The 27470-nt window shown below is 42.6% G+C and overlaps 1 protein-coding gene across 6 annotated transcripts in view; it reads right to left on the bottom strand.

The window, feature by feature from the left end:
• ddc (dopa decarboxylase) overlaps window positions 1–27470 on the bottom strand; it is a 103015-nt gene that overhangs the window by 43331 nt on the left and 32214 nt on the right. For all 6 annotated transcript variants that reach the window (XM_072253562.1, XM_072253563.1, XM_072253567.1 and 3 more), the window contains exon 6: window positions 24823–24966. In XM_072253562.1, coding sequence (XP_072109663.1) covers window positions 24823–24966 — 144 coding nt within the window. The remainder of the gene's footprint in view (window positions 1–24822; window positions 24967–27470) is intronic.

Here is a 27470-nt window from a genome sequence, read left to right as displayed (position 1 = left end):
ATGGAACCACACTTTCTGCCTTCTGGTGTTGCATGCTGGGTGAATCTGCCACTGAGGTCAGAGTTAGTGATAACTTCCAAATTGGACAGGGTGGGCTGCAGACTTTGCACAAGACAGAAGCAGTTGTTACCCAGGCTCCTAGACATCTCATTCAGACCTTATGGCAGGGGTCCCCAACCTTTCTTGCACTGCGGACCGGTTTAATATTGACAAAATTCTTGCAGACCAACCGACCCGGTGGTGGGGGGGAGGTTGTGGTGGGAGGTGTTCAAGTAGGTTTAAACTCACCTCAATATGTCTCTTTCAGTTAGGGTTGCCAACTTTCTCACTCCCAAATAAGGGACAAAAGTAGCAGTCAAATCCTGACAAAGGGTCCTGGCCCGAAACGTCGACTGTACCTCTTCCTATAGATGCTGCCTGGCCTGCTGGATTCACCAGCATTCTTTGTGTGTGTTGACAGGATACTTGTGTTTACACCGAGAAAGACTACCATGACCATGAAGCCTTGCGCGGGCATCTGTGTGCAAATGCGTGAGGTGCTCATACGTGACGTGCGCATGCTCGTACGTGCCGATTTTTTTTCCCACATATCAGTTTTGGCTTAATCTTCCCAACTACACTGTACATACATTATTTCTACTTTATATAGGCTGTGTATTTTTCATATATCATTCCTCCTTTTACTATATGTTAGAGTTATTTTAGGTTTTATGTTTTATTTGGTATGATTTGGTAGGTTATCTTTTGGGTCTGGGAACACTCAAAAATTTTTCCCATTTAAATTAATGGTAATTGCTTCTTCGCTTTACGCCATTTCAGCATGAAAGGTTTCATAGGGATGCTCTACCTTAGCGGGGGAAATATGGGACAAGGGCGGTCCCGTATGGGACAAACCAATTTAGCCTAATATACGGGATGCCCCGGCAAATACGGGACAGTTGGACACCCTATGTTCAAGTTCAACAGTGCGTGACAGAGAATGAGGAAAGGTGCAGCTGACTCATATCGTTTCCTCACGGCCCGGTAGCACATGCTTTGCGGCCCGGTACTGGTCCGTGGCCCGGTGGTTGGGGACCACTGCTTTACGGCAATCCATGTAATTCCTCCTGAATCTTCCCATCGACTACCTATTAGTCTCTCTATTCTAGCCCTGTTATCTGCAGAAATGTTGAGTGAGAAGGCTGTTGTTGGCGTAATCAAAGGTGGTAACAAATCAGCATGTAGGAAGTAGACTGGAAATCTAGTTAAATAGTGCCACAACAACAACCTCTCACTCAGTGTCAGCAAAAGCAAAGAGCTGATTATTGACTGCAGGACAAAGAAATTGGGGGTCTATGAGCCAGTCCACTTTTGGAGGTTGGAGGCAGAGAAGATACGTAATTTTAAATTTCTTATTGTTGTAATATCAGAGAATCTCTCCCGGGACCAGCACATAAATGTCATTGCAAAGAAGACTCTACTCTCTTAAAAGTTTGCACAGATTCGGCATGTGATCTAAAACTTTGACAAAGTTCTATAGATGCACAGTAGAGAGTATCCTGACTAGTTGCATCACTGCCTGGCATGGGAGCACCAATGCCCAAGAACAGAAAAGCCGACAAAAAGTGGTGGATTCGGCCCAGTCCATCGCAGGAAAAGCCCTCCCCGCCATTGAGTACATCTACAAGGAGAGCTACCATGGGAGAGCAGCATCCATCATCTAGGATCACACCACCAGGTTCAGGAACAGTTATTACCTTTTAACAATCAGGCTCATGGACCAGCATATTTAACCTCATCACTTCAACACTGAACTGATCTTTCAACATCACCTACGGATTCCCTTTCAAGGACTCTACAACTCATATTCTCAGTACGTATTTATTTATTGTATTGCACAGTTTGTAATCTTTTGTACATTGGTTGCTTGTTCATCTTTGTGTACAGTTTTTCATTGATTCTATCGTATTTCTTTGTTCTCCTGTGAATGCACGCAAGAAAATGAATCTCGGTAGTATATAGTGACATATACATACTTTGATGATAAATTTACTTTGAACACTCTCCTTGTGGAGTGTTGAGACGTTTTGAAACTCTCTTCCTCAATGGGTGGTGGAAGCAGCACCTTTGAATACGGTGGATTTCAGTTAATTGGGGCTTTTAAGGACCAATACATTCTGGCCCAATTAAGCAGCTGCTCCAATTAGCTGAACTTTCATGGATATAGTTAAAAAGGTATAAAAAGACAAACCACCATTTAACCAAATAACAAATTATGTATTTAAATGAAATACAGAATACTACCTATACTACTACAGTAATATAAAACTGTGTATTAGTTCCTAATAGTTATCGACAAAGTTCATCCAGTGTACACTGCTGTGTTCCTTCAATTGACTGTAAATGAACAAAATCAGCATAGACACGTAATGCAGGTAATCGACAGTGATTGAAGTCAGTGGTCAGGTGGTCGGCAACTTAGCCAGCTCCCCCACCGGACTTAATCTGGTGAGGAGGGTGTGAGGACACCCAGCAGGCCTTAAAAAAACAAGACCTGACAAAGGGTGGATGAGCTCCTTGTGAGCCAACGGCCATCTTCTGTGGAAGAGATTAAAGCCTCACCACATATCTACGAATCGTATGCTATGCACTCAGTTAGAAGAGACATGATGAACTTGGGCGCTGCACCATGTGCCTGGACCTGCCCAAGGCCTCCGCCTAAGGAAGGGCCGAGCTCGAAGAAGTGGCCGTGGCTGGAAGCCGACACGGCCTGGGGCTCAAGTTCAGAAGGGGCAGCGGTGGGCGGTGCTAAGGCGGCCAGCGAAAACAAGCTGGAAGAGAGTCTGCACTTGGTGCTGTCGCAAGATCGAAGAAGATGGAGGTGCATAGCGGCCAACCCCGGATTCGGGATGGCACCTGCTGACTGACTGTCTGAAGTCACCAGACAGACACTGGAGTTATGGATATGAACGTCTTTATTCATCATGACAGGCATTTTCATGGAGACCCTCTCAATAGAATCTCTCCCACACCCCAAAAGAACATCATATTTTATACCCTTAAGATCAAGGGTAACATAAGGTGTTTCAATACAATTTCAATAGGAACAGTGACATTTCACTTCAATACTCTGGGCTGACAAACAGTTCCTTTGAAGTGCATACGTACTTATAGTGGAAACACATTGTAATTGATAAGACACCTCTGAAGGTTCAAATGTCTTTCCTAACCGCAAGCTTCCCTGAACATATTTACAGTTGTGCTAATTACTTAAGCCCATAGCTGACTGGATCACTGCACAGCAATTAACACAACTCCGTTTGGCTGATGCATGTGCAAATGACTTATAGTCGCCATTTTGCAAACCATATTTCTTCGTCTGTGGTTCACAGGTAGTATTGTTTATTTGCAAAGGTGTGCTCCTAGCTTCAATTTACTGCTTGCAATTTACAATTTAAATTAAAAACAGAAGACTGTTTCTTGCCTGAATTAATATCTGCTATATTCACCTAATTCCAGAATAGTTCCTAACAGATTGCCTTCATACAATGTTTTCGACTAATGGATCCTCCAAATCTTCACTTTCATTGTAACAATCAAGATGATTTTCAATACCTTCAAATTCTTTCTAGTTTGGAGAAGTGAAATCATTTCATTGTTACATTTGACCGTTTTTGGCATCTCTAAGCCTGAAAGCTTGGAACTGCAGTGAGTAAACCAGTTCCACATTGTCTTTCTGCTTATTTATCGCCAACTATCAATGACAAAGAACACTGCTTTTTGAAGATACACACACACACAACTGGTGCTATTTAAAAAGTGTTCACTCTAAGCACAGTATGGTATCTAATGGCCACACAACTACACATGATTAACACATGACTCTTTGGCAACAGTCTCCTGTCTCAATTGAGCAACATGATGTCCCAAATAAAAGAAGAGAATTCCAGCTATTTTCTCAATCGATGTTTGTTCTTTAAGAGTTGTCCCAAATAAGCAGCTGCCCTGATTAACCAATGACCCAATTAACCAGAATCTATTGTACTTTTAAAGTAATGATAGACAGGTTCTTAATAAGCAAGGAACTGAAAGGTTACTATGGGTAGACTGAAATTTAGAGTTGGGATTTCAGTCAGATTGGCCATGATCTTATTGGGTGGTGGATCAGGCTGAAGGGTCATTCAGCCTACTAGTACTGCTCTAAAGTCATAGACATCAATGTTCCTATAGTTTATCCCCTAAGAGCTCCTGTCAAGATGACACCAAGCTGCGATGCCAGTTGAGATCATGGCCCAGATTTAGGTGTTTTTAGGGTTCCTTGGGGTAGAAACATAGAAAACCTACAGCACAATACAGGCCCTTCAGCCCACAAAGCTGTGCAGAACATGTCCTTACTTGAGAATTTACCTAGGGTTACCCATAGCCCTCTATTTTCCTGAGCTCCATATACCTGTCCAGGAGTCTCTTAAATTACCTTAACGTATCCGTTTCCACCACGGTCGCCAGTAGCCCATTCCATGCACTCACCACTCTCTGCGTAAAAAACTTACCCCTGACATCTCCTCTGTACCTGCTTCCAAGCACCTTAAATTTGTGCCTTCTCGTGCTAGCCACTTCAGCCCTGGGAAAAAGCCTCTGACTATCCACACGATCAATGCCTCTCATCATCTTATACACCTCTATCAGGTCACCCCTCATCTTCCATCATTCCAAGGAGAAAAAGCTGAGTTCACTCAACTTATTCTCATAAGGCATGCTCCCCAATCCAGGCAACCTCCTTGTAAATCTCCTCTGCACCCTTTCTATGGTTTCTACATCCTTCCTGTAGTGAGGCGACCAGAACTGAGCACAGTACTCCAAGTGGGGCCTGACCAGGTCCTATATAGCTGCAACATTACCTCTCAGCTCCGAAACTCAACCCCACGATTGATGAAGGCCAATGCACCATATGCCTTCTTAACCACAGAGTCAACCTGCGCAGCAGCTTTGAACGTCCTATGGACTCGGACCCCAAGATTCCTCTGATCCTAGGGGAACAGCACAGAAAGCTGGGGGCCAGGTTAAGATTTAGGGACAGGGATGAACTGAAGTTAGAAGTCAGGCTCGAGTCCAGATAAGAGCGCTCTGGATGAAGAACAGTGATCCTCATGGTCAACGAATGAGGTCAGTGGGCATGTGGATGGGGGGGAGGGGTGAACATGCACAAGTTATCAAAATCCTAACCCCCCCCCCCCCCAACCAGCAGGTCCTAGCATCAGAGATCCATGCAGGCAGGACACATGAGGGCTGGTAAACTCCCAAGTCAGAGGGATCCATGTGAGTCTGGAATTCAAGCCCTAGGGTTTGGGGGTCCCATGATCGGCAATGTTACACATTTAATATTTCTGTACTATTGTAAATATGTTGTTGATTAAACATACTTTGTTTAAATAATTCATTATGGTTTATGTACAATACATAAATGGCATATGTCAACAGGCCACTACGTTATACATGTACATCTCATTTAAAGTAAAAATGACATTAGTCGTGTATTATAGACTCTCCGTTTTTTCCTTTCAACTGTTTTTGATGTTTTGGAATAACAAAGCGTAACAATGGTGACAAGGTTTTAAACAAACTCGAGCTGGCTATCTACTTATTGAATGAAACGAGATATTCAAGTTAAAAAAGTGCAGCATGCTTTCTTTTTTTCGAAGCAACATATTTTCTTGGCACAAGGAAAGATGATTGAGTTAAAAAGGCCGAAAATGGTAGAACTCACAGGCTCATAAACAGTGAGCACCAGGTGATAATCATAAAAAAAGCAGAAATGGCTGGCTACATTGGAAAGTTTGATGCATTTAATTACAAACAGGTAACTGGATATTGTTTATGGAATGAATTGAACAGTATTTCAAAGCGGGTGGAATAGCCAATGAGAAGCAAGTGCCAATTTTACTGAGTGCATTGGATATAAAGGCATATATTTTGCTTAGAAGTTTAACTGCTCCAACCAAACCAGCCAAAATGAGCTTTTCTAATATCATGAAAGTAATGCAGGAAGATTTAGAACCAAAAGTACTATTGATTGCAAAATGCTTTAGGTTTCATAAGCGGAATCAAAAGAAGGGGAGTCCATTTCAGCGTACATGGTTGAATTGAAGAGGTTGTCTGAGCATTGCCAGTTCATTAAGAGGCTTAATGATGCATTGTGAGATCATTTAGTTTGTGGCATCTCACAAGAAAGTATTTAAAAACAGCTCCTAACTGAAGCACAACTTACATTTAAAGAGCGGTTAAAATTGTTGTTAATGGAACAGCAGCCAGAGACACAGTTGAGTTCCAGTCAGGAATGAAAGTGAGCATGAAACAGAAACTTGCCTGCCCGAACAAATTGTGTTACCGTTTTGGCAGGGGCTCACATACACCAGACCAATGCGGATTTAAAGAAGAAACTTGCAGAAAATGCAGCAAAACAGGATGCATACAGAGAGCAAGTTGTGCAGACAAAAATAAATGGACTGCACGGGCAAAAGACAAAAAGTCAAGTTGCTGTTTCAGAAAGAGCACTAATCTGCACGTTGTTGATGAAAAGTCTGATAATGATGAGAGTGACACAGGACTGAGAAGCCTCGAGGTATAAATGTGAAAAATGACAATAAACAAGAGCAAACAAAAGAAAATCTGCAGAAGCTGGAAATCCAAGCAACCCACACAAAATGCTGGAGGAACTCAGCAGGCCAGGCAGCTTCTATCAATCCGAAGGGTCCTAGCCCAAAATGTCAACTGTACTTTTTTCCATAGATGCTGCCTGGCCTGCTGAGTTCATCCAGCATTTTCTGTGTGTTGCAATAGACAAGCAATATGGCTTACACCAAAAGTGAACAGCAAATTAATTAAAATGGAATTGGACACTGGTTCAGCTGTTTCAGTCATTCCATAAAATGAGTTTGAATGGCATTTCAAAGATAATGAACTGAAACTTACAGATATCCAACTAAGAACTTGTAATGGAGAAAAGATAACTTCTGTGGAAATGGCATTCATAACAGTGGAATACAACAACCAACAAGCCACATTGGGCTAGTATGTGGTCAAAACAGAATAGCCAGCATTGTGGGGGCATGAGTGGCTGAGACAACTACAACTTGATTGGAAATCCATCCACCATTTTCATATCACATCCCATGTAATAGAATCAAGTGAAGGTGAATTCAGAAAGGTACTGGATGATGCCACTGCTGTGTTCAAGGAAGGCACTGGAAATCTCAAACATATCAAAGGTAAAACAGTGTAAAATGAAAATGCCACACCCAAGTTTTACAAACCCCATCTGGTTCCTTATAAAGTAGCCAGTGAGCTGGATCACTTGGAGGCTGAAGGGATTCTTTCTCAGGATGAGTGAAGCGTATGAGCAATGCCAATGTCCCAGCTGCCAAGAGGAATGGGTCTATCAGAACCTGTGGTGACTTTAAAGTCACCATCAACCCAGTAATGAAAGTATATCCCTCTGCCCAAGTCAGAGGGTACCTTTGCAAACCTTTCTGGAGGAAAACACTTCAGCAAAGTGGACTCAGCCGAGGCCTACCTATGGATGGAAATGGAAGAAGAGTCCAAAGTGTTTTTCACCATAATCACTCACAAAGGACTTTAGTGCTATAATTGGCTGATCACTGGTATGGCATCTGCACCTACGATCTGCGGAAAGCTATGGATTAGGTGCTGAAAGGCCGTCCATAAACTCCATGTTTCCTGGATGACATCATTGTTATCAATAAGGATGACAAGGAACAACTCCAAAATTTCAAGACAGTATTGAAAAGATTATCAGGTTATGAGCTTAGAGTACAGTGCATCATGTGTGAATCCTTTGCTACACTATTGATGCACAAGACTTACACAAGTGTGCTGAGAAAATTAAGGCAGTGGTGGATGCCCCAAGACCAAAGGACATCTCACAGCTGCAGTCCTTTTTAGAATTTGTCAATTAATATAACGGGTTCTTGCCAAACTTGGATATGGTGCTCAACCTCTTGAACTCATCACTACAGATCAGGAAGAAATGGCAATGGGCAAAGCAGTGTGAGGTGGGTTTCAAACGGGTAAAGGAAATGGTACTCATACATTATGATCCACATTGTCCAGTGAATCTTGCCTGTGATGCCTTGCCTATAGCTATGGATCCAGTCATATCACATATTGTAAGTGAAAGAAGTGAACGCCCCATTGTGTTTGTATCACGTCTCCTTCCCACTACAGAGTAAAACTATGCATAGATTGACAAAGAAACCTTGAGTTTGGTTTAGGGTGTAAAATGTTTCAACCAATACATCTATGGGAGAGTTTACCCTCATTACTGATCATCAACCACTAGTGCCCATTTTCAACCCACAGAAGGGTGTTCCACTAACAGCATCAGCATAAATGCAGAGATGGGCTCTGTTTCGTAGAGGACTCAATTACAAGAAAAATTTCAAGAGCACGACTAATCAAGGAAATGCTGATGGATTGTCCTGTTTGCCCTTGGAAGAAGAAATACTCTTCCAAGATACTAAAGAAAATACTAAAAGAAGATACTAATCTTGACAGATTCTCCCTAATGCAAATCAAGAGCCTCCCTACTACAGTAGAGATGATCTGAAAGGACCCCAGAAAAGACCCCACAATGTCTCAGGTCTACATGGCCACCCAAAATAGCTGGAATGTGCAGATGAAATTACAGTTCCCCAATTTTACCAAGCTGAGATGAACTTACCCTTGATGGTAGCTTGCCTTACATGGGGATTGAGAGTTGTTGTAGCATCCAAGCTGAGCTAAAATGTTGGAGGAGCTTTATGCAGGTCATCTAGGCGTGGTCAAAATGAATGCGTTGGCTCGAAGCTTTGTCTGGTGGCCTGGGATAGATCAGCAGATTGAGCAACTTTCTATACAGTTCTTGGGATGCCAACACATGCAGAAGATGCCAAGCACAGTGCCTCTACATTCCTGGGAATGGCCTCCATTGCTTTGGCAGAGGACTCATGTGGAATTTGCAGCTACAAAGTGGCTGCAAGTGTTCCCAAAAGTCCCCATTACTGTTGAGGTGTTGAGTAACCTCTTCCAAGGACTGGTGTTCCAGAACACTTGGTCAGTGACAATGGACCAGTTTCAGTCAGTCCTGAAAATGAATGGAATAAGACATATTATATCTACACCATACCACACAGCTAGGAATGGCTTGGAGGAAAGGTTTGTCCAGTGTTTAAAGAATGCACTGCAAGCAATGTCAGTCGAATACACTTTACTAACACTGAATCAGAAGCTCACCATTTTCTTCCTTGCATATCACAGTGCAACATACTCCACAACCAACAACTCACCAGCTATGTTGTTCCTGTGTCAGCCCTTGTTTTCACACTTGTATCTTCTCAAACTCAATCTCAGAAGGGGTATGCAGGACAAATGGCTCCTCAAACAAGGAGGTTTGATGTTTCACTACTGGAGAAGCAGTCCTGGTGAGGGACTACAGGGATTATCAAAAGTGGGTACCTGGAAAGATTAAGGACAGAAATCTCCTACACAGTGGAGTTTGCGCCTGACGCCATCTGGAGACGACACATCAATCAGTTGAGGAGAGTGCAGTCAATTGTTAGAGAAGAAAGGTGACTATCACTGTCAGAACCACTTGCTGCAGTCTCAGAGTCAACTTCTGCAACCACCATGGAGGAGATGCCAGAAGCAGAGATTGTTTCACAGCCACAAGTCTCACCTGCCAAACAGAGTGACCCGCACCCCCCCCCGCCCCCCAGTCAGGAAAGATGTTATTCCACAGAAGTAAGAAATTCTCCACAGCGATTAAATCTTTCGGTCTGAATAAGACCATTTAAAATTTACTATGTTGTGAATTTAATTCATTTTTCTAACTCTTAAGTATTTAGTTATTAAATAATATCCCATTCTGCTAAAAAGATTTGATTATAACTTTAAAAATATCTCATAAAAAGAATCCAAGGTGAAAATGCAAGTTAATTAGTCCTCCAAATATGTAGATCAGTGAAATCATTTAAAACACCGAACAACAAACAATCTTGAGTATGTTACACAACTTTCTAAGAAGCTATGAAGTAAAGTGCACTTTGGAAACTGATACGTATCCCATAAAGTTACAAAGTTTTTTGTTTATCTTCCAGAAAAGTACATAATCATTCTTTATTTCTCAAGAGATAGTCTTCGAAGGAGTGCCTTTTTTTCTCAATCAGACTTTCAAAACGAGTGAGACATAATAGATTTCTATTTAGCACACATTTATACCATTTCATCTATTACTGCACATCATTTTAAGTCTTGAACTTAATGGTCACTACCAGGTTTCACCTAACAGACTTGTCAAAAACAAATGCAAATATTATTTTCTCAGCCATATTAAGATCTATTTTTATTGCCTGTAAGTCCAAGCTGATTCCTCCTCTGCATAGATACGTAGAGTATTTGAGGAATACGACACAGATACAGGCCCTTCAGCCCCATGGGTCTGTGCTGACCATTGTGGACACACAGCTCTTCCCAACTTCCTGTGATTTATATGCCCTGCCCATCAATGTACATATCCAAGTGTTTCATAAATTATTCTGTTGTAGCTGCTTCCTCAGGTAGCTCATTCCACGTACTCATCACCCATTGTGGGAACAAGTTGCCGCTCATGTCCTTTTCAATTCTTGCCTCTTCAACCTTAAATCTCTGCCCCTTAGATTTTGGCTATCCTATCACAGGGTAAAGACTGTTAATGTCTACCTTATCTATGCCGCTCATAATTTTAAACATTTCTATAAGGTCATCTCTCATTCTCCTATGATCTGAAGAATAAACACTTCACTGGCCAACCTCTTTTCACAACTCAGACCCTATCACCACCCTCCTTACCTGTGATGCCACTTTCAGTGAGCTTTACACTTGGACTCCTGTCTCTCTGTTCCATTTCCAGAATGCATCAGCTCACACCTATCTATATTGGAACGCAAACATGAGGAAATCTGCAGATTCAAGCACACACACAAAATGTGCTGGTGGAACACAGGAGGCCAGGCAGCATCTATAGGAAGAGGTACAGTCGATGTTTCGGGCCAAGACCCTTCGTCAGGACTAACTGAAAGAAGAGCTAGTAAGAGATTTGAAAGTGGGAGGGGGATGGGGAGATCGGAAATGATAGGAGAAGACAGGAGGGGGAGGGATGGAGCTAAGAGCTGGAAGGTTGATTGGCAAAAGGGATACGAGGCTAGAGAAGGGAGAGGAGATTATGGGACAGGAGGCCCAGGGAGAAAGAAAGGGGCGGGGGGGGGAACCCAGAGGATGGGCAAGGAGTTATAGTGAGAGGGACAGAGGAAGAAAAAAGAGAGAGAAAAAAGGGGGAAAGAAAAAAATAATAATAATAAATAAATAAGGGAAGGGGTACGAAAGGGAGGTGGGGCATTAACGGAAGTTAGAGAAGTCAATGTTCATGCCATCAGATTGGAGGCTACCCAGACGGAATATAAGGTGTTGTTCCTCCAACCTGAGTGTGGCTTCATCTTGACAGTAGAGGAGGCCGTGGATAGACACATCAGAATGGGAATGGAACGTGGAATTAAAATGTGTGGCCACTGGGAGATCCTGCTTTCTCTGGTGGACAGAGTGTAGGTGTTCAGCGAAATGGTTTCCCAGCCTGCATCGGGTCTCGCCAGTATATAGAAGTCCGCATCAGGAGCACCAGACGCAGTATATCACCCCAGCTGACTCACAGGTGAAGTGTCGCCTCACGTGGAAGGACTGTTTGGGGCCCTGAATGGTGGTGAGGAAGGAAGCATAAGGGCATGTGTAGCACTTGTTCCGCTTACAAGGATAAATGCCGGGAGGGAGATCAGTGGGGAGGGATGGGGTGGGGGGAGAGAATGGACAAGGGAGTCGCGTAGGGAGTGATCACTGTGGAAAGCAGAAAGGCGGGGGGGAGGGAAAGATGTGCCTAGTGGTGAGATCCCGTTGGAGGTGGCGGAAGTTATGGAGAACTATATGTTGGACCCGGAGGCTGGTGGGGTGGTAGGTGAGGACAAGGGGAACCCTATTCCTTGTGGGGTGGCGGGAGGATGGGGTGACAGCAGATGTGCGTGAAATGGGAGAGTTGCATTTGAGAGCAGAGTTGATGGTGAAGGAAGGGAAGCCCCTTTCTTTAAAAAAAGAGGACATCTCCTCCGTCCTGGAATGAAAAGCCTCATCCCGAAAGCAGATGTGGCGGAGACGCAGGAATTGCGTGAAGGGGATGGCATTTTCGCAAGAGAGAGGGTGGGAAGGGGAATAGTCCAGGTAGCTGATTTCAAGTCACCTAATGTCAAGACATCTGCAAACTCACTGATCAAGCTTTGTGCAATTGTGTTCACATGAATAATGAATGGTAAGGGTTCCAATGCTGCAGCACTCCACTAGTCACTGGCCTCTATTCCAAAAAAATCTTTCAACACCCCCAACCACCACACTTTGCTTCCTTCCACCAAACCCATTTTCAATCTGCCTAACTAGTTCTTCCAAATTCCATTGGACCTAACCTTCCAGACCAGCCTACCATGTGGGACTTCGTCAAAGGTCTTGCTAAAATCCAAATAGACAACCCCACTGGGGGTATCACCACAACCTCCACAACTTCTTCTCTCGTCTCCCAAAAAGTCAGAGGATGCATTTGGTCAGGCTCTGGAGACTTATTCACCTTAATGTGCCGTAAGTTTGCAAATACCTCCTCCCTGGTAATATGAATGCCCTTCATATCATCTCCAATAGTTCTCCTTATCTCTTAAGTAACCATGATTTTCTTTAAAATTCCCACCAATCACTTATGGCTGAAGATACAGATGGTGCTGCAGAGCTCTAAGGGGATGTCTTGTCTCCCTAGCCATCCTGTTACTCACTATATAGCTACAGAACCTTTTGGGATTTTCATGAATTTTACCTGCCAGGTCCATCTGATACCCTCTCTTTATTCTCTGATTTCCCTGTTAACAGTATTCTTAATCTTCTTTAAAGTGGTCAGGGGACTCACTCATTCCTGACCCCTAAACCCAATGTAAACTCCTACTTTTTCCTGATCGGAGTCTCAATGTCCCTCATCAGCCAAAGTTCCCTAGACTTGACTGGTTTAGTGTTCACCCTCCATGCTGCTACTGGACAGTTGATATCACACTCTTAAAAACCTCTCACTTGCTATTTGTTCCTTTCCCTTCAAACAGGCTCAACCAATTGACCTCTGTTATATTGTTTACTTGTTTGTTTGTTTATTTATTTAGAGATACAATGTGGAACAGGCCCTTCTGGCCCACTGAACCACATGCTCAGCGATACACCTATTTAACACTATTTAAACTCATCAAAGGACAAGTTACAATGACCAATTAACTGACTAACCAGTAGGTCTTTGGACTGTGGGAAGCAACTGAAGCACCTAGAGGAAACCAAGTACTCACATGGAGAACATACAGACTCTATTATAGATGGCGCCAGAACTGAACCCTGTGCGGATTGGTGATAACATACCCTCCTTGCTGATGATCATCACTGGTGCAGCTCAGGGGTGTGTGCTTAGCCCACTGCTCTACTCTCTATATATACGTGACTGTGCGGCTAGGCATAGCTCAAATACCATCTATAAATTTGCTGATGATACAACCATTGTTGGTAGGATCTCAGGTGTAACGAGAGGGCGTACAGGAGTGAAACAGGAGCGGTACCGCAGCAACAACCTGGCACTGAATGTCACTAAGACGAAAGAGCTGATTGTGGACTTCAGGAAGGTTAAGATGAAGGAAGACATACCAATCCTCACAGAGGGATCAGAAGTGGAGAGAGTGAGCAGCTTCAAGTTCCTGGGTGTCAAGATCTCTGAGGATCTAACCTGGTCCCAACATATCGATGTAGTTTTAAAGAAGGCAAGACAGCGCCTATACTTTATTAGGAGTTTGAAGAGATTTGGCATGTCAAAACACTCAAAAACTTCTATAGTTGTACCGTGGAGAGCATTCTGACAGGCTGCATCACTGTCTGGTATGGAGGGGCTACTGCACAGGACCGAAAGAAGGTGCAGAAGGTTGTAAATCTAGTCAACTCCATCTTGGGTACTAGCCTACAAAGTACCCAAGACATCTTAAGGGAGCAGTGTCTCAGAAAGGCAGCATCCATTATTAAGGATATCCAGCACCCAGGGCATGCCCTTTTCTCACTGTAACCATCAAGTAGGAGGTACAGAAGCCTGAAACCACACACTCAGAGATTCAGGACCAGCTTCTTCCCCTCTGCCATCCGATTCCTAAATGGACATTGAATCTTTGGACACTACCTAATTTTTTTTAATATAGAGTATTTCTGTTTTTGCATGTTTTTTAAATTTTGTTCAATATATGTAATTGATTTACTTGTTTATTTATTATTCATATTATTTTTTCACTGCTAGATTATATATTGCACTGAACTGCGGCTGCAAAGTTAACAAATTTCATGTCACATGCCAATGATGATAAACCTGATTCTGATTCTGAACTCCGGGACACTCTGAGCTGTAATAGTGGCGCGCTAAGCTGTAACAGTACACTCTGAGTTGTACAAGTAACTACGTTACCGTGGCTCCTATCTAATTCCCCCAGAATTAGCCCCATTTAGGATTCTAATCTGAAGACCCAGTCTATCTTTTTCCATGACTATTTTAAAACTAATGGAATGATGGTCAGTGGAGCCAAATGCTTCCTTACTGCCACATCAATTACTTGTCCTACCTCGTTCCCCAAGAGGAAATCCAGTATTGTGTTCATCTGAGTAGGCTATCTATATATTGTCTGATGAATTGTTCCTGGATACATTTTACAAATCCCACCCTGTCCAGTTCCATAACACTCTGGGTGGCCCAGTCAATACTGGGGAAACTAAAATCTCCCAATAAGACAATACTTGAGCAGTTTCACACTGGTCCTCAAGTTTCCATTGACTATTAGGAAGGTATATAGTACAACAGCACTGGAGTGCCCCTTCTGTTCTCGTTTCTAAGCCCTACCCATGTGGCCTCACTGGACAAATCCCCAAGAATGTCATCCCAAAGTACTATTGTTATGACCTCCCTTATCAAAAGGACAACAGCCTCTCCTCATTTACCTGTACCTCTGTTGTGCATGTCGCATCTGTATTGTGGAATATTGAGACGGCAGTCCTGCCCTCTTCTCAGCCACATTTCTATTCTGGCTATAACATCCCAGACTTCAAAGCCAATCCACACACTAAGCTCACATGCCTTACTTGATAAAACATGTGCATTGAAATAAATAGAGTCTAACTGGTTACCCTGTAGCCTGCCTCTACTGTGTTCCTGGAGATCCTGATTATTGAACTTGCTCTAGATGGTTACTCCTTTATCTTATGTTACGTACCCCGTAACTGGGTTGCCAAACCAGCAGAAGTGGACCACTTAGTTGGAGTCTGGATTACTGGAACTAAGAAAGTTTTATTAAAGAAATAAGTAACACAGTACTCTAATTGTAAGGATATAAATGCAACAGGTTAGCACTGATAAAACACACATGTACACAGAACTAGGATAATAGGAATCAATCAAGCTCTATCGCAGTCTAGGGGTAAAATGATCAGCTCAAGTGATGCAGAGTTCAGTTCAGCTTAGTACAGTTTGCAGTAATCGCTGTTGTGCCGTTGGAGAGAGAGAGAGAGAGAGATTTAATATGCAAATTCTGATTCACACAGACCTTCGTTCTTCGCAGTTAGCTTTCGGGCAAACCGTTTTATGTCTTCTGTGGTCACCGACTGTGACCCCTCCGTTCCAGATACGACTGTTCTTCCGCGGTGAACCCGGCACCCAGGCAAGGGTGGACACACACACACCAGGTTCGCGCCCATCGTACCTTTTCACCCTGTGCGTCTATGGTCGGTTCCCGCCACCAACCCTCCAAACTCCCAGCAACTTGTGGGGGCACATCGCTTTTCCAGGGTCTCGTTATCTCATGATCTCGTGGTGTTTGTCGTGCCTTAGTGAACCTGTTCCTTTTATCCCCCTGCTGGGGTATTGCCTGTCCATCAAACTTCAAACAGTTCAGGTTCAAAACAACCGGTCTGTCAATACTCGGAACTGTGTCTCTTTTTGTTAATCTCCCTCCTCTCTCATTAACATTTTGAATGCTTCTCCCTTTGTCTCTCTTATCTCTCTCATCAGCATCAATCTTCTGATAACTTGGTTTTTCGTCACACCCATAACTTGTTCCTGCTTAGAATATTACCCTCCACCGTCCACATTCCACTGCCAATGTAGTTTAAACCCTCCCTTGTGGCATCACCAAATTTCTCTGCAAGGATATTGGTCCCTCTCTGGTTCAAGTGTAACCTATCCCTCTTGTACAGGCTGCCTCTACCCGGGAACATAGGTACCAATGGTCCAAGACCCTGAAACCTGGTCCTTGCACAAGGATTCATCTGGTCTTGTCTTCTATTTCTAACCTCTCTAGCATGTGGCACCAGGGAGTAATCCCTCAAAGTCTTGTTCCTTAACAGATTACCTACTCCCTATACTCATTCTGCAGGACCTCATTCCTTGTTCTACCTACATCGACGATATTGTTGTGCAACCACCCCTGGCTGTTCACCACCCCTTCCTTCAAGAATCTTATGCAGCCACTCAGGTACATCTTGGAGCCTGGCACCTGAGAGGCAACACACCATCCTGGCTGCCCTTCCGCAGCTGCAGAATCTCCTGTACGTCCGCTCACTGTCCAGTCTCCTATCACAATCGCCCATCTGACTGCACCCTTCCCCTCTGAGCCTCAGAGCCAGTCGCAGTGTCAGAGACCTGACGACTGCTGCTAGCCCCTGAAAGAACATGCCCTTCAACAGTACCCAAAGAGGAACACCCATTAGTGAGGAGAACCCTAAACTGATTGCCTACTCAACCTTACCTTTCTTGGTAGTCAGGCATCTACCTGGAGCCTGTATAGTTGGTGGAATCACTCCCCATTAGAGTCTCATCTACAATATTCTCAGACTCCTGGATGATTCTGAGTACATCCAAATCCAGCTCCATTTCCCTCTCCCGGTCTTTCAGGAGCACTTCCCAAAGATTTAGTCAATAGAGAGACCAGAATCAGATTTAACATCACTGGCATTTGTTGCAATATTTGTTGTTTTGCGCAGCAGTACATTGCAATACATAATAATAAAATCTATAAAATACAAAAAAAATACGGTATATATAACAGTATTAAATTAAATAAATACTGCAAAAAGAGAACAAAAAAATAGGTGGTGTTCATGGGTTTATTGTCCCTTCAGATATCAGAAACTTCCTTTGAACTTGTGCAGCTGTCCCCGTACCAGCCCCATACCAGCTCCACCTTCCTTGCCTATCATTTGCCCTTTGTCACCTCTCAACCACTATTGCTGTTTCCACTCTCCCATCCTCCATCTGCCTGTCAGCTCCCCTCACATGGATCCACCTGACACTTAATAGCTCTTGCTTCACCTCTTCCTTTCATCGCCGTTCCATCCAGATGGTCTCAACCCAAAACAGCGACTGTCCATATCTCTCTGTACATGTTGCCTGGTCTGCAGAGTTCCTCCAGCCTTTTGGCTGGTTGCTCCAGATTTCAGTGTCTGCAGCCTCTTGTCTCCGCACTCTGTTTACCGGTCTGTTCTTTTGATATGGACTACAGCAGTCTTTCTCTTGCTCCACTAAGGCTACTGGCTGGGTTACTCAGAAAGGATATAGAATAATGAAGCTCTTTAAGAAAAGCACTGGGTCCAAAAGATATCTGTTTAATTTTTTTTGCTAAATTAATTGACTATATGTAGCACCATTTGAATGTTTCTTGTAAAGTTGCTGCTTTGTACCAGTTAATAGTCAGTAATAACGGAACTGGCCAAATGTTTTAAATTGAATGGAAATGAATGGAGTACTGAATAGGATAATAAAGGTTGTTAATAGGAGCATATTGATGTAATTCATAAAAAGTACTAAATTAATTCTGTATTAAAATATTGTAGTACATGAAATTCCATGTTATGTTATTTCCCAGACAACAAATATAACCTGTTTAATGTGGCTCTTCTAATACAGCAAAATATCTAAGGGTGTTTCATGAGAGCATTGTCCACACAAGCCCTGACTGAATCCGGTTTAGAGGTAACACAGATAATAGATGAGGGCTTTAGCAAATGATTAGCTGAAATAAATGTGGAGCGGTTCAATGCTGTGAAAGAAAAATGATTAAAGCTAGTACTGTATGTGTAACGTTAAAAGACAATGACCTTTGACAAAGATATAATACAATAATGGGCTGGGAACAACACCAGATAACTCCAAAGGACAGGTATGGAAAGACCCCAGTTAAGGGACGAGGATGATTTAAGAAAAACACCAGATGTTGAAGTTTCTATTGATATTATTATATTCAGAATTTTGTCTTTCTCTAGCATTGACATGTGTACATATGACCAAAGGTGTATAAAAGGCCTTAGCTCTGTATAATCGAGGAGCAGATCATCAATGATTTCTCTCAATTGCTATTGTAGTGTGCTAATAAATTGTGTATTACAGTATTTCCAGTTGTCACTGTGATATTTTTCTTTTAACAATGTTTTGGAGGTGGAGGTGGGTAAGGCAGAACAAATATGCACTCACTAAGTATATGTCCGTGGCCTTTTGATATTGCAGCCAATTCACTTCAAAGTTCAAAGTGTTGTACATTCAGAGATGCTCTTCTGCACACAAGTGTTGTAACGCATGTTTATTGAGTTACTGTTGGCTTCATGTCAGCTTGGACAGTCTGGACACTCTCCTCTGACCTCTCTCATAAACCAGGCATTTTTTCTCACAGAACTGTCACTCATTGGATATTTTCCTACTTTCACACAATCCTCTGTAAACTCTGGAGGCTGATGTGCACAAAAATTCCAGGAAATCAGCACTTTCTAAAATAATCAAACCACCCTTTCTGGCACCAACGATCACTCCACAGTCACAGCCACTTAGATCACATTTTTTCCTTATCCAGATGTTTGGTCAGGACAACAACAGAACGTCTTGACCATGATTATATTCTTTTATGCATCCTTTCTGCCATATGATTGGCTGATTAGATACTTGCATTAATAAGCAGCTGTACAGGTGTACCTAATAAAGTGGCCGCATAGTGTATAGTCAGAAACTCATGTTAATATCAAACAAATCAACACAATTGGCAGATAATAAATAACTGTATATTATCAATTAAATAATAACAAAAGATAAAAGGATGAGAAGGGATGGCAAAATATTAGTAGATATTTTAAACAGTGTGAGCTCAGTATACTTTACTCTATCAGCCCTGCAGAAGGGAGTAATGTCAAGTTTTCACTCAGCACCACTTAAAAATATGGTTGGGATACAAAATTATCATCTTGGAAATCAAGTATATTGTATAAAGCAAAGGGCAATTTGTGGACAATCTGTTCTTGAGTAATTAATACGCACAAGCTGCATTTAGATTGTTACAGTAATAATTTATACAGTCTGGTTTAATTTTAAGAACTAGATTTTTGATTATTTCTTGATGCACATAGTACCCATATGGATATTAAAAGTGAACACAAAGAAAGGATATCAACAGCCATTTATTTGCAATGATTGTGTCACCTGTAATTCCCTAGACTGGGAACACTAATTACATCTAAAATTCTAATCAAATACACTCTGATGAAATACATTTGCTAAAGCATCATTACATTTACTTTATCGCACGCTAGTGTTCAGAAATATATTGTACCCTTGGGATAAGGAAAACTGATGTATAATAAGATTGAGCTTAATCATTGTGGCCATGTGCTAGCTGTGCAAACAGGATAGGAAGCTCTGCAGGCTCAATTAGCCTAGATAAATAAAGCCAACTGTTCCAGCTAACCTCAATTGTTAGGCAATTAGGTTTTAAAAACAGCAGATTCAGATGGCTAGAACAACTTTGAAGCTATTCGCCTGACTTTCAAACCCTTGGATTTGTTACATTCACACTTGCAACCTGCAGGAACGATTGTACAGGTCCACCTCAGGTTACAAAAGGCTTCTGTCTCTGTGAACTGTACACAAGTCAGAAATGCGGCTGCAACCTGAGTTATTAGCAGCTGGCAAATCCGGCCTGCTGCCCCATCAAGTGCTTGTCTATCTGCATAGGATGCACACAAGTCCAGTGTTTGTAAACTGGAGTAGACCTGTACTTACAATGATTATTCTAATGAGAGACAGACTACAATTTACTCCTTTCTGCAAAGGATATGTTGCAACGAAAACATGCAACTTTTAAAATTACAAAATGCTGAAAGAAATGCGAGAGCGGATATCAGACAGCTGGGAATAATGCTGGAGAGCTAGTCATGGGGAAACAAGGAAATGGTGGATGAACTAAATAAGTATTTTGCATCTTTCTTCACTGTGGAAGACCCTAGCAGTATGCTGGGAGTTTGAGAGTGTTAGGGGACAGAAATGAGTGTAATTGCAATTAGTAGGGAGAAGGTGCTTGGGAAACTGAAAGGTTTGGAGGTCGATATGTCACCTAGGCAAGATGGACTACACCTCAGGATCCTGAAGAAGGTGGCTGGGGACATTGTGGGGGCATTAGTAATGATCCTTCAAGAATCACTACATACTGTCATGGTTCCAGAGGACTGGAAAATTACATTTGTCACTCCATCCTTCAAGAAGGGAGGGAAGCAGAAGAGAGGAAATTATAGACCAGTTAGCCTGATCTCATGGTTGGGAAGATGGTGGAGTCGATTGTTATGGATGTGGTTTTAGGGCACTTAGAGACACATGATTAAATAGGTCAAAGTCAACATGGCTTCCTTAAGAGAAAATCTTGCCTGACAAATCTGTTGGAATTGTTTGAGGAAATAACAAACAGGGTAGATAAAGGACAATTGGTGGATGTAGTGTACTTGGATTTTCAGAAGGCCTTTGTCAAGTTGCCACACATAAGGCTGCTTAACAAGATAAGAGACCATGATATTTCTGGAAAGATACTAGCACGGATAGAGGATTGGCTGATTGGCAGGAGGCAAAGTGAGGGAATAAAGGGACCCTTTATTGGTTGGCTGCTGGTGACTATTGCAGGGAAACAAAAAAAGTTAGGAGAATGAAGCAAAGAAGTGGCATTGTTGGGAAGTGTATGGCCATGCACTTTGGAGGAAGGGAAAAAAGCATAGCCTATTTTCAAAACAGGCAGAAAAGTGATAAATCCAAGGTGCAAAGGATCATGCAGGATTCCCTAAAGGTTAATTTGCAGATTGAGTCTGTACTGAGGAAGGCAAATGCAATGTTAGCATTTATTTCAAGACAACTGGAATATAAAAACAAGGATTTAAACTGAGGCTTGATAAGGTGCTAGTGAGGCCTCACTTGCAGTATTTTAAGCAAGTTTGGGCCCATTATCTAACAAAGGATGTGCCGACTGTGGAGAGGCTTCAAAAGTGGTTCATAAAAATAATTCTGGGAATGAGAAGGTTATCATATGAAGCATTTGATGGCTCTGAAACTGTAGTGATTGGAATTTAAAGAATGAGGGGGCTACCTCATTGAAACTTATCAATGTTGTAAGGTCAAGGTGGAGTTGATGTGGAGAGAATGTTTCCTATAGTGGGGGAGTCTAGGAACACAGGGCACAGCCTCAGAATAGAGAGACGTCCAGTCAGAATGGAGATGAGGAGAAATTTCTTCAGCCAGGGGGTGGTGAATCTGTGGAATTTGATGGCACAGGTGGTTGTGGAGGCCAGGTCTTTAGATGTATTTAAGGCAGAAGTTGATAAGTCCTTGATTAGTCAGAGAGTGAAAGGTACAGGGAGAAAGCAGGAGAGTGGGGTTGAGAGGGAAATGGGTCAGTTATAATGGAATGGTGAAGCGGACTTGATGGGCTAAATGGCCTACTCTGCTCCTATATTTTACGGCCTTTATGATCTAAGGACTCAACAGATCAGGGAGCATCTATGGAAAGGAATAAGCAGTCGATATTTTGGACCAAGGGCCTTCCACAGGACTGGGAAGGAAGGGGGAAGAAGCCAGAATAAGAAGGTGGGGAGGGGGTGGGGAAGAAGTACAAGCTAGAAGGTGATAGGTGAAGCCAGTGGGTGGGGATGGCACATGAAGTGAGAAGCTGGGAGGTGCTAGGTAGAGAAGGTAAAGGGCTGAAGAAGGAGGAATCTGACAGGAGAGCAGGGTGGACCACGGACGAAAGGGAATAAAGAGGGGCAGCAATGGGAGGTGTCGGTCAAGTGAGGAGAAGAGAAGAGGTAAGAGGAGAACTAGAGTGGGATATGGAAGAACAGGGAATGGGAATGAGGGAAAAAATTACCAGAAAGTAGAGAAATTAATGTCTAGATCATCTGACATCTCTCTCCCCTTTCTTGATCTCTTTGTCTGCATCTCTGGGGACAAACTGTCTACCGATATCTTTAATAAATCTACTGACTCTCATAGCTATCTTGTCCATACTTCTTTCTACCCTGTCATCTGTAAAAATGCCATTTCCGTTTGCCGCTGTCACATCGGTTCTGAGGATAAAGCTTTCCTTTCCAGAACCAGGCATGCTCTCCTTCTTTAAAGAACATGGTTTTCCTTCCTCTACCATTGCCATGACCCACATCTCCTCCATTTCCCAAGCATCTGCATTCCTCCCATCTTCCCACCACCTCAACGGAGATAGAGTTCTTACCTAACACCTTTGAGCCTCTGTATCCAGCACATCGCTCTCCACAATTTCCACCGTTTTCAATGGGATCCTACCACCAAACACATCTTTAACACCCCTCCATTCTCCACTTCCCAAAGGGATTTCTCTCTACATGCCTATTCGTCCCTCCCCACTAATCTCTCTCCTGGCACTTAACCCTGCAAGCAGATAAGGAAGGAGCTACACCAGCCCATTCACCTCCTCCTTCACCTCCATTCAGGGCCCCAAACAGTCCTTCCAGGTGAGGCGACACTTCACCTGAAAATCTATTGGGATCGTCTACGGTCTCTGGTGCTCCTGATGTGGCATCCTCCACATTGGTGAGACCCGACGTAGACTTTGTCAAGCACCTTCTCTCGATCTGCAAGAAGCAGGATTTCTCAGTGGCCAAGAACATTTAAATTCCTATCCCCATTCTCATTCCAACATGTCAGTCCATGGCCTTCTCTACTGCCACGATAAGGCCACTCTCAGGTGGGAGGAGTAATTTCTCTAACTTTCAGTAATTCTTCCCTCTCCCCTTTCCTTTTCTTCCATTCCCCACTCTGGCTCCTCTCACCTGCCTATCACATCCCCTGGTGTCCTTTTTCCTTCCCTTTCTTCCATGATCCACTCTCCTGTCCTATCAGATTTCTTCATCTTCAGCCCTTTACCCATTCCACCTATCACCTCCAAGCTTCTCACTTTATCCCTCACCTCCAACCACCTGACTCCCCCCACCTTCTTATTCTGGCTTGTTCCTCTTTTCTTTCCAGTGCTGATGAAGGGTCTCAGCCGAAATATCAACTGTTTATTCTTTTCTATGGATGCTGCCTGGTTCCTTGCTATAGCTGGGAGTGGCAATGGGGATAAGCTCCCACTACCTATTAAATGCTCCCAATGGAGTGGGACTAAATGGCCTCTGACAACCATGTCCAGCTCTTGGCCTTCAAATGTGGCTTAGCTACTAAGCCCAGCGGAACCATTTCTACCGTCAGGAGAAGAGGCAAAGGCAAGTTACTGGTGCCTTTAAACCAGTCTCTTCAGGCAGATGGGGCTCATCAGCCGTGGTTGGCAGCTCATCCAGGAGGAGGAAAGCACTGATCTCAAACCTTCGCTGCTTTGTGGCTATACCCACTCACGGGGAAGGCTTCGGAAGTTAACCCAGATGGAAAAATCTGGAGCTAGAGTCCCCAAGGCAGTTCTATGTTAAGCTCAATGCTGACTGGCAACTCCTGCATCATGCAGCTGCTGGTGCCAAACTGTATCGGTCTCTGCGTTCCTTTGGGTTCATCAGATGTGTGGAGTTTGTTACATGGGCAACAGCTTGCTCTCCATATTGTATTGCCCTGGCTTCCGTATCTGAACAGCCAGGGTGCAACATCCATGGTCAATCCTGAACGACAGAGGCCTCATCATTAGATGCTGTCTGTCCTGCTGAACTCTTCCAGCATTTTGAATGTTTTACATTGGACTTCCAGCATCTGCAGAGAGACTCTTGTGTTCATTACTTACAATTCATTCTTTTCCTCTAAAGGACAATCAGCATTAATAAATAATCTAGTGATCAAGGCTGAGTGTGTTAAACAGAGGGAGTTACATTTCTTAAATTTTGAAGGTTGCATTCATAAGAAGCTAAAATACAAACGATCTTTCTCAGCACCACCATAAGTTATTCAAAAAACAGCAGGAATCCTGGTTGTGAAATTTGCAGAGATAGGGAAAGAGTAGGGGAAGGGGCCCAAACAGATTACTTTATGGGGAGTCAACATGGGCTCAGTGCCATGAATGTTCTCTTTTCGGGTTACAACAGTTCTGTGCTTCCACCCTGTACCAATGTTTAACACAGTATGTCAGTTCAATGGGAATAACATTCCATTGCTGTACTGATGCAGTTATCAGATATAAAGTTCATGAATGCTTAGGGCACTACAATTTAAGGCTCATTAAAGTAAAGCACTGCTCCAAGCTTGCAAATCAGGACTGACCACACATTCTGCTCCCAATTATCCAATGGGTTCCCAATGTTAATCCTTTTTGAAAGCGATTAAAAACGTAGACAGTCTATAGCTTGAGCCAAAAAGATGGAAAAGTATAAAAAAAACAATAACTTGGGTAATAATTACCAAAGGTAATGGAAATCTTCACTTACAAAGAAAGGGATGAGACCTAACGCTTTATCTTCTTCTAGAGCTTGTCTCAGTGTCTGGCCATGAAGGCTGAATTTCTCATCAGTTGGAAGTTTTCTCATTTTGATGCCACCAATCAACCCTGCTCGTTCAACAGAAGAGTGAGACTGCAAGAAAAACAGCTTTCTTTAAAATTGGATCTAATTAATAAAAAACAGTGATTTTAATGTTAAATTACTGTTAAAGAGAATGAAATATACAATAAACATATACAATTATTACATGTTTATTTCTTCCTGAGAGCAATGACCTGTGATTGTATGATTCCTTACAGCACTCCAGTACTTCATGTAAATTATCATTCAAGCATAAGCTTGACAATACTTGGCAGCAGGCTAGTTGAAAGCATCACAAAATCAACATACGTACAATATTTAAGAAAATATTGTGGAAGGGTGAGCGAAGAAAAGGTGCCCTCGCAAATTTTCCTTATGTATGTATAACTAAGTGATAAGCAGATGCGGATATAACTGTCGTGTCTACAGGCAGACAAAGCATCAATTTTATTGCAGTGGACTGAAATTGGTATGCAGAATGGTCACTATAACTGAGAGGGATGTCCTACATCTTTGCGATACTAATATTGTAGTGATTAAGTAATTAGCCCCATTGCAATGGAAATTAATTTTGAGAGTGAATAGAGCCACACAACAATGGAATTCTAATAATATTATTCTGGGCTGGACCAGACCACCCTCACTCTAAACACTCACCAAACTCAGCATATTTATTCAGTTCCAATGTCCAAGATCCTCTAAAACACTGGCAGTCAAACGAGTGCCCCACCACAGCCAAAGGTGGTCAATTTTCTTTCAGCTGAAACAATTCCATCCTCAAATTCTGATCCACAATATTTAGCTCAAAAGTCATTTCTGATTGCAGAATGCTTTAGGTTTCATAAGCAGAATCAAAAGGAAGGGAAGTTCATACTTCTTATATGGCTGAATTGAAGAATTTGTATGAGCACTGTCAGTTCAGTAATGGACTCAATAATACACTGAGAGGTTGTTTGGTTGGTGGAATCCTATAAGAAAGCATTCAAAAACTGCTCCTAACTGAAGCACAACAACAGTTGATCTTGCTTTTGAAATATGGCAGTTGAAATATCAGTGGGAACTGCAGACAAAGCTGCTATTGAGTTGAAGTCAGGAATGAAAGTGAGCATGAACAAAATTGCAACGTCTGAACAGAAGCCGGCCGGGCTGAACAAATTATGTTACCATTGTGGCGGGGGCTCACTTACACCAGAACAATGCAAGTTTAAAGGTGAAGCATGCAGAAAATGCAACAAAGTAGGTCACATACAAAGAGCATGTTGGGCAGACCAAAATAAATCATAGAGTCATAGAAAACCTACAGCACAATACAGGCCCTTCTGCCCACAGTTGTGCCGAACATGTTCCTACCTTAGAAATGACTAGGCTTACCCATAGCCCTCTATTTTTCTAAGCTCCATGCACCTATCCAAAAGTCTCTTAAAACGGACTACAGAGAGATGAGAAACAGATAAAAAGTCAATGTGTAGCTTCAAAAAGAACACTGATACATGATGTTGATGAAAAATCTGATAATAATGAGTGACAAAGGAATCGGTATCTTTCAGATTTAAGTGTGAAAATTAACAATAGACAAGCAATATGGCTTACAGCAAAAGTGAACAGCAAATTAGTTAAAATGGAATTGGACACTGGCTCAGCTGTTTCAGTCATTCCACAAAATGAGTTTGAATGGCATTTCAAAGATACTGAACTGAAGCCTGCAGATATCCAAAAAGGAGATTATACTGGAGAAAAGGTAACTCCTGTGGGAATGGTATTTGTAACAGTGAAATACAATAACCAACAAGTCACATTGAGTTTGTGTGTGGTAAAAACAGGAGGGCCAGCATTGTGAAGGCATGATTGGCAGAGACTACTAAAACTCGATTAAGAGGAGTACTGTGTGATGACATAACTGTGTCGACGCTGTATACCATGAAGTGTTACCCAACAGAAGACAAATAGGTGTTGGTGCCAAACTCTATGCCTCTGGTTGGAAAGCATATTGAACCAAGGAAGGACCATGCTGCTCAGAGGATTCGTGAACATGATGAAAGCAGTGATCTGACTACAACAATTTTTGTAGGAAATATATCTGAGAAAGCTTCTGATTTGTTAATCAGGCGGTTACTTCTGAAATGTGGCTTGGTTTGAAGGTGGAATAGAGTTCATGGAGCTTCAGGAAAGTTGTGAACGTCTGGCTTTTGCGAGTATGAAGAACCAGAATCTACTTTGCATGCATTAAGGTTATTGCATGAACTTCAAGTGGGAGACAAAAGGCTGCTTGTAAAAGTAGATGCAAAGACCCAAAACCCAGCTGATGAGTGGAAGGTAAAATGAAAGGAGTCAATGGAGATACAAAAACAGAGGATTTATCAGATGATGTGGATGCATAAAGTGGGGAGATGAGATCGTAAAGGGAGCTTTGAAGGATTACAAGAGAATATTCCAGTGAGCTAAATGCACCTTCCCAAAATCAAAATGAACAAACCAGAAGAAGAAAAAGGAAGAGGAAAGGTGTCCAGAGATGTCAGAACCACTTCCTGCAGTCTCAGAATCAACTCTTACAATCT

This window comes from Mobula birostris, chromosome 3 (assembly GCF_030028105.1).
Source record: "Mobula birostris isolate sMobBir1 chromosome 3, sMobBir1.hap1, whole genome shotgun sequence".
Classification (NCBI taxonomy): Eukaryota; Metazoa; Chordata; class Chondrichthyes; order Myliobatiformes; family Myliobatidae; genus Mobula; species Mobula birostris.
Note: the sequence above shows the minus strand (reverse complement) of the source record. Positions and strands in the feature narration are given on the sequence as shown.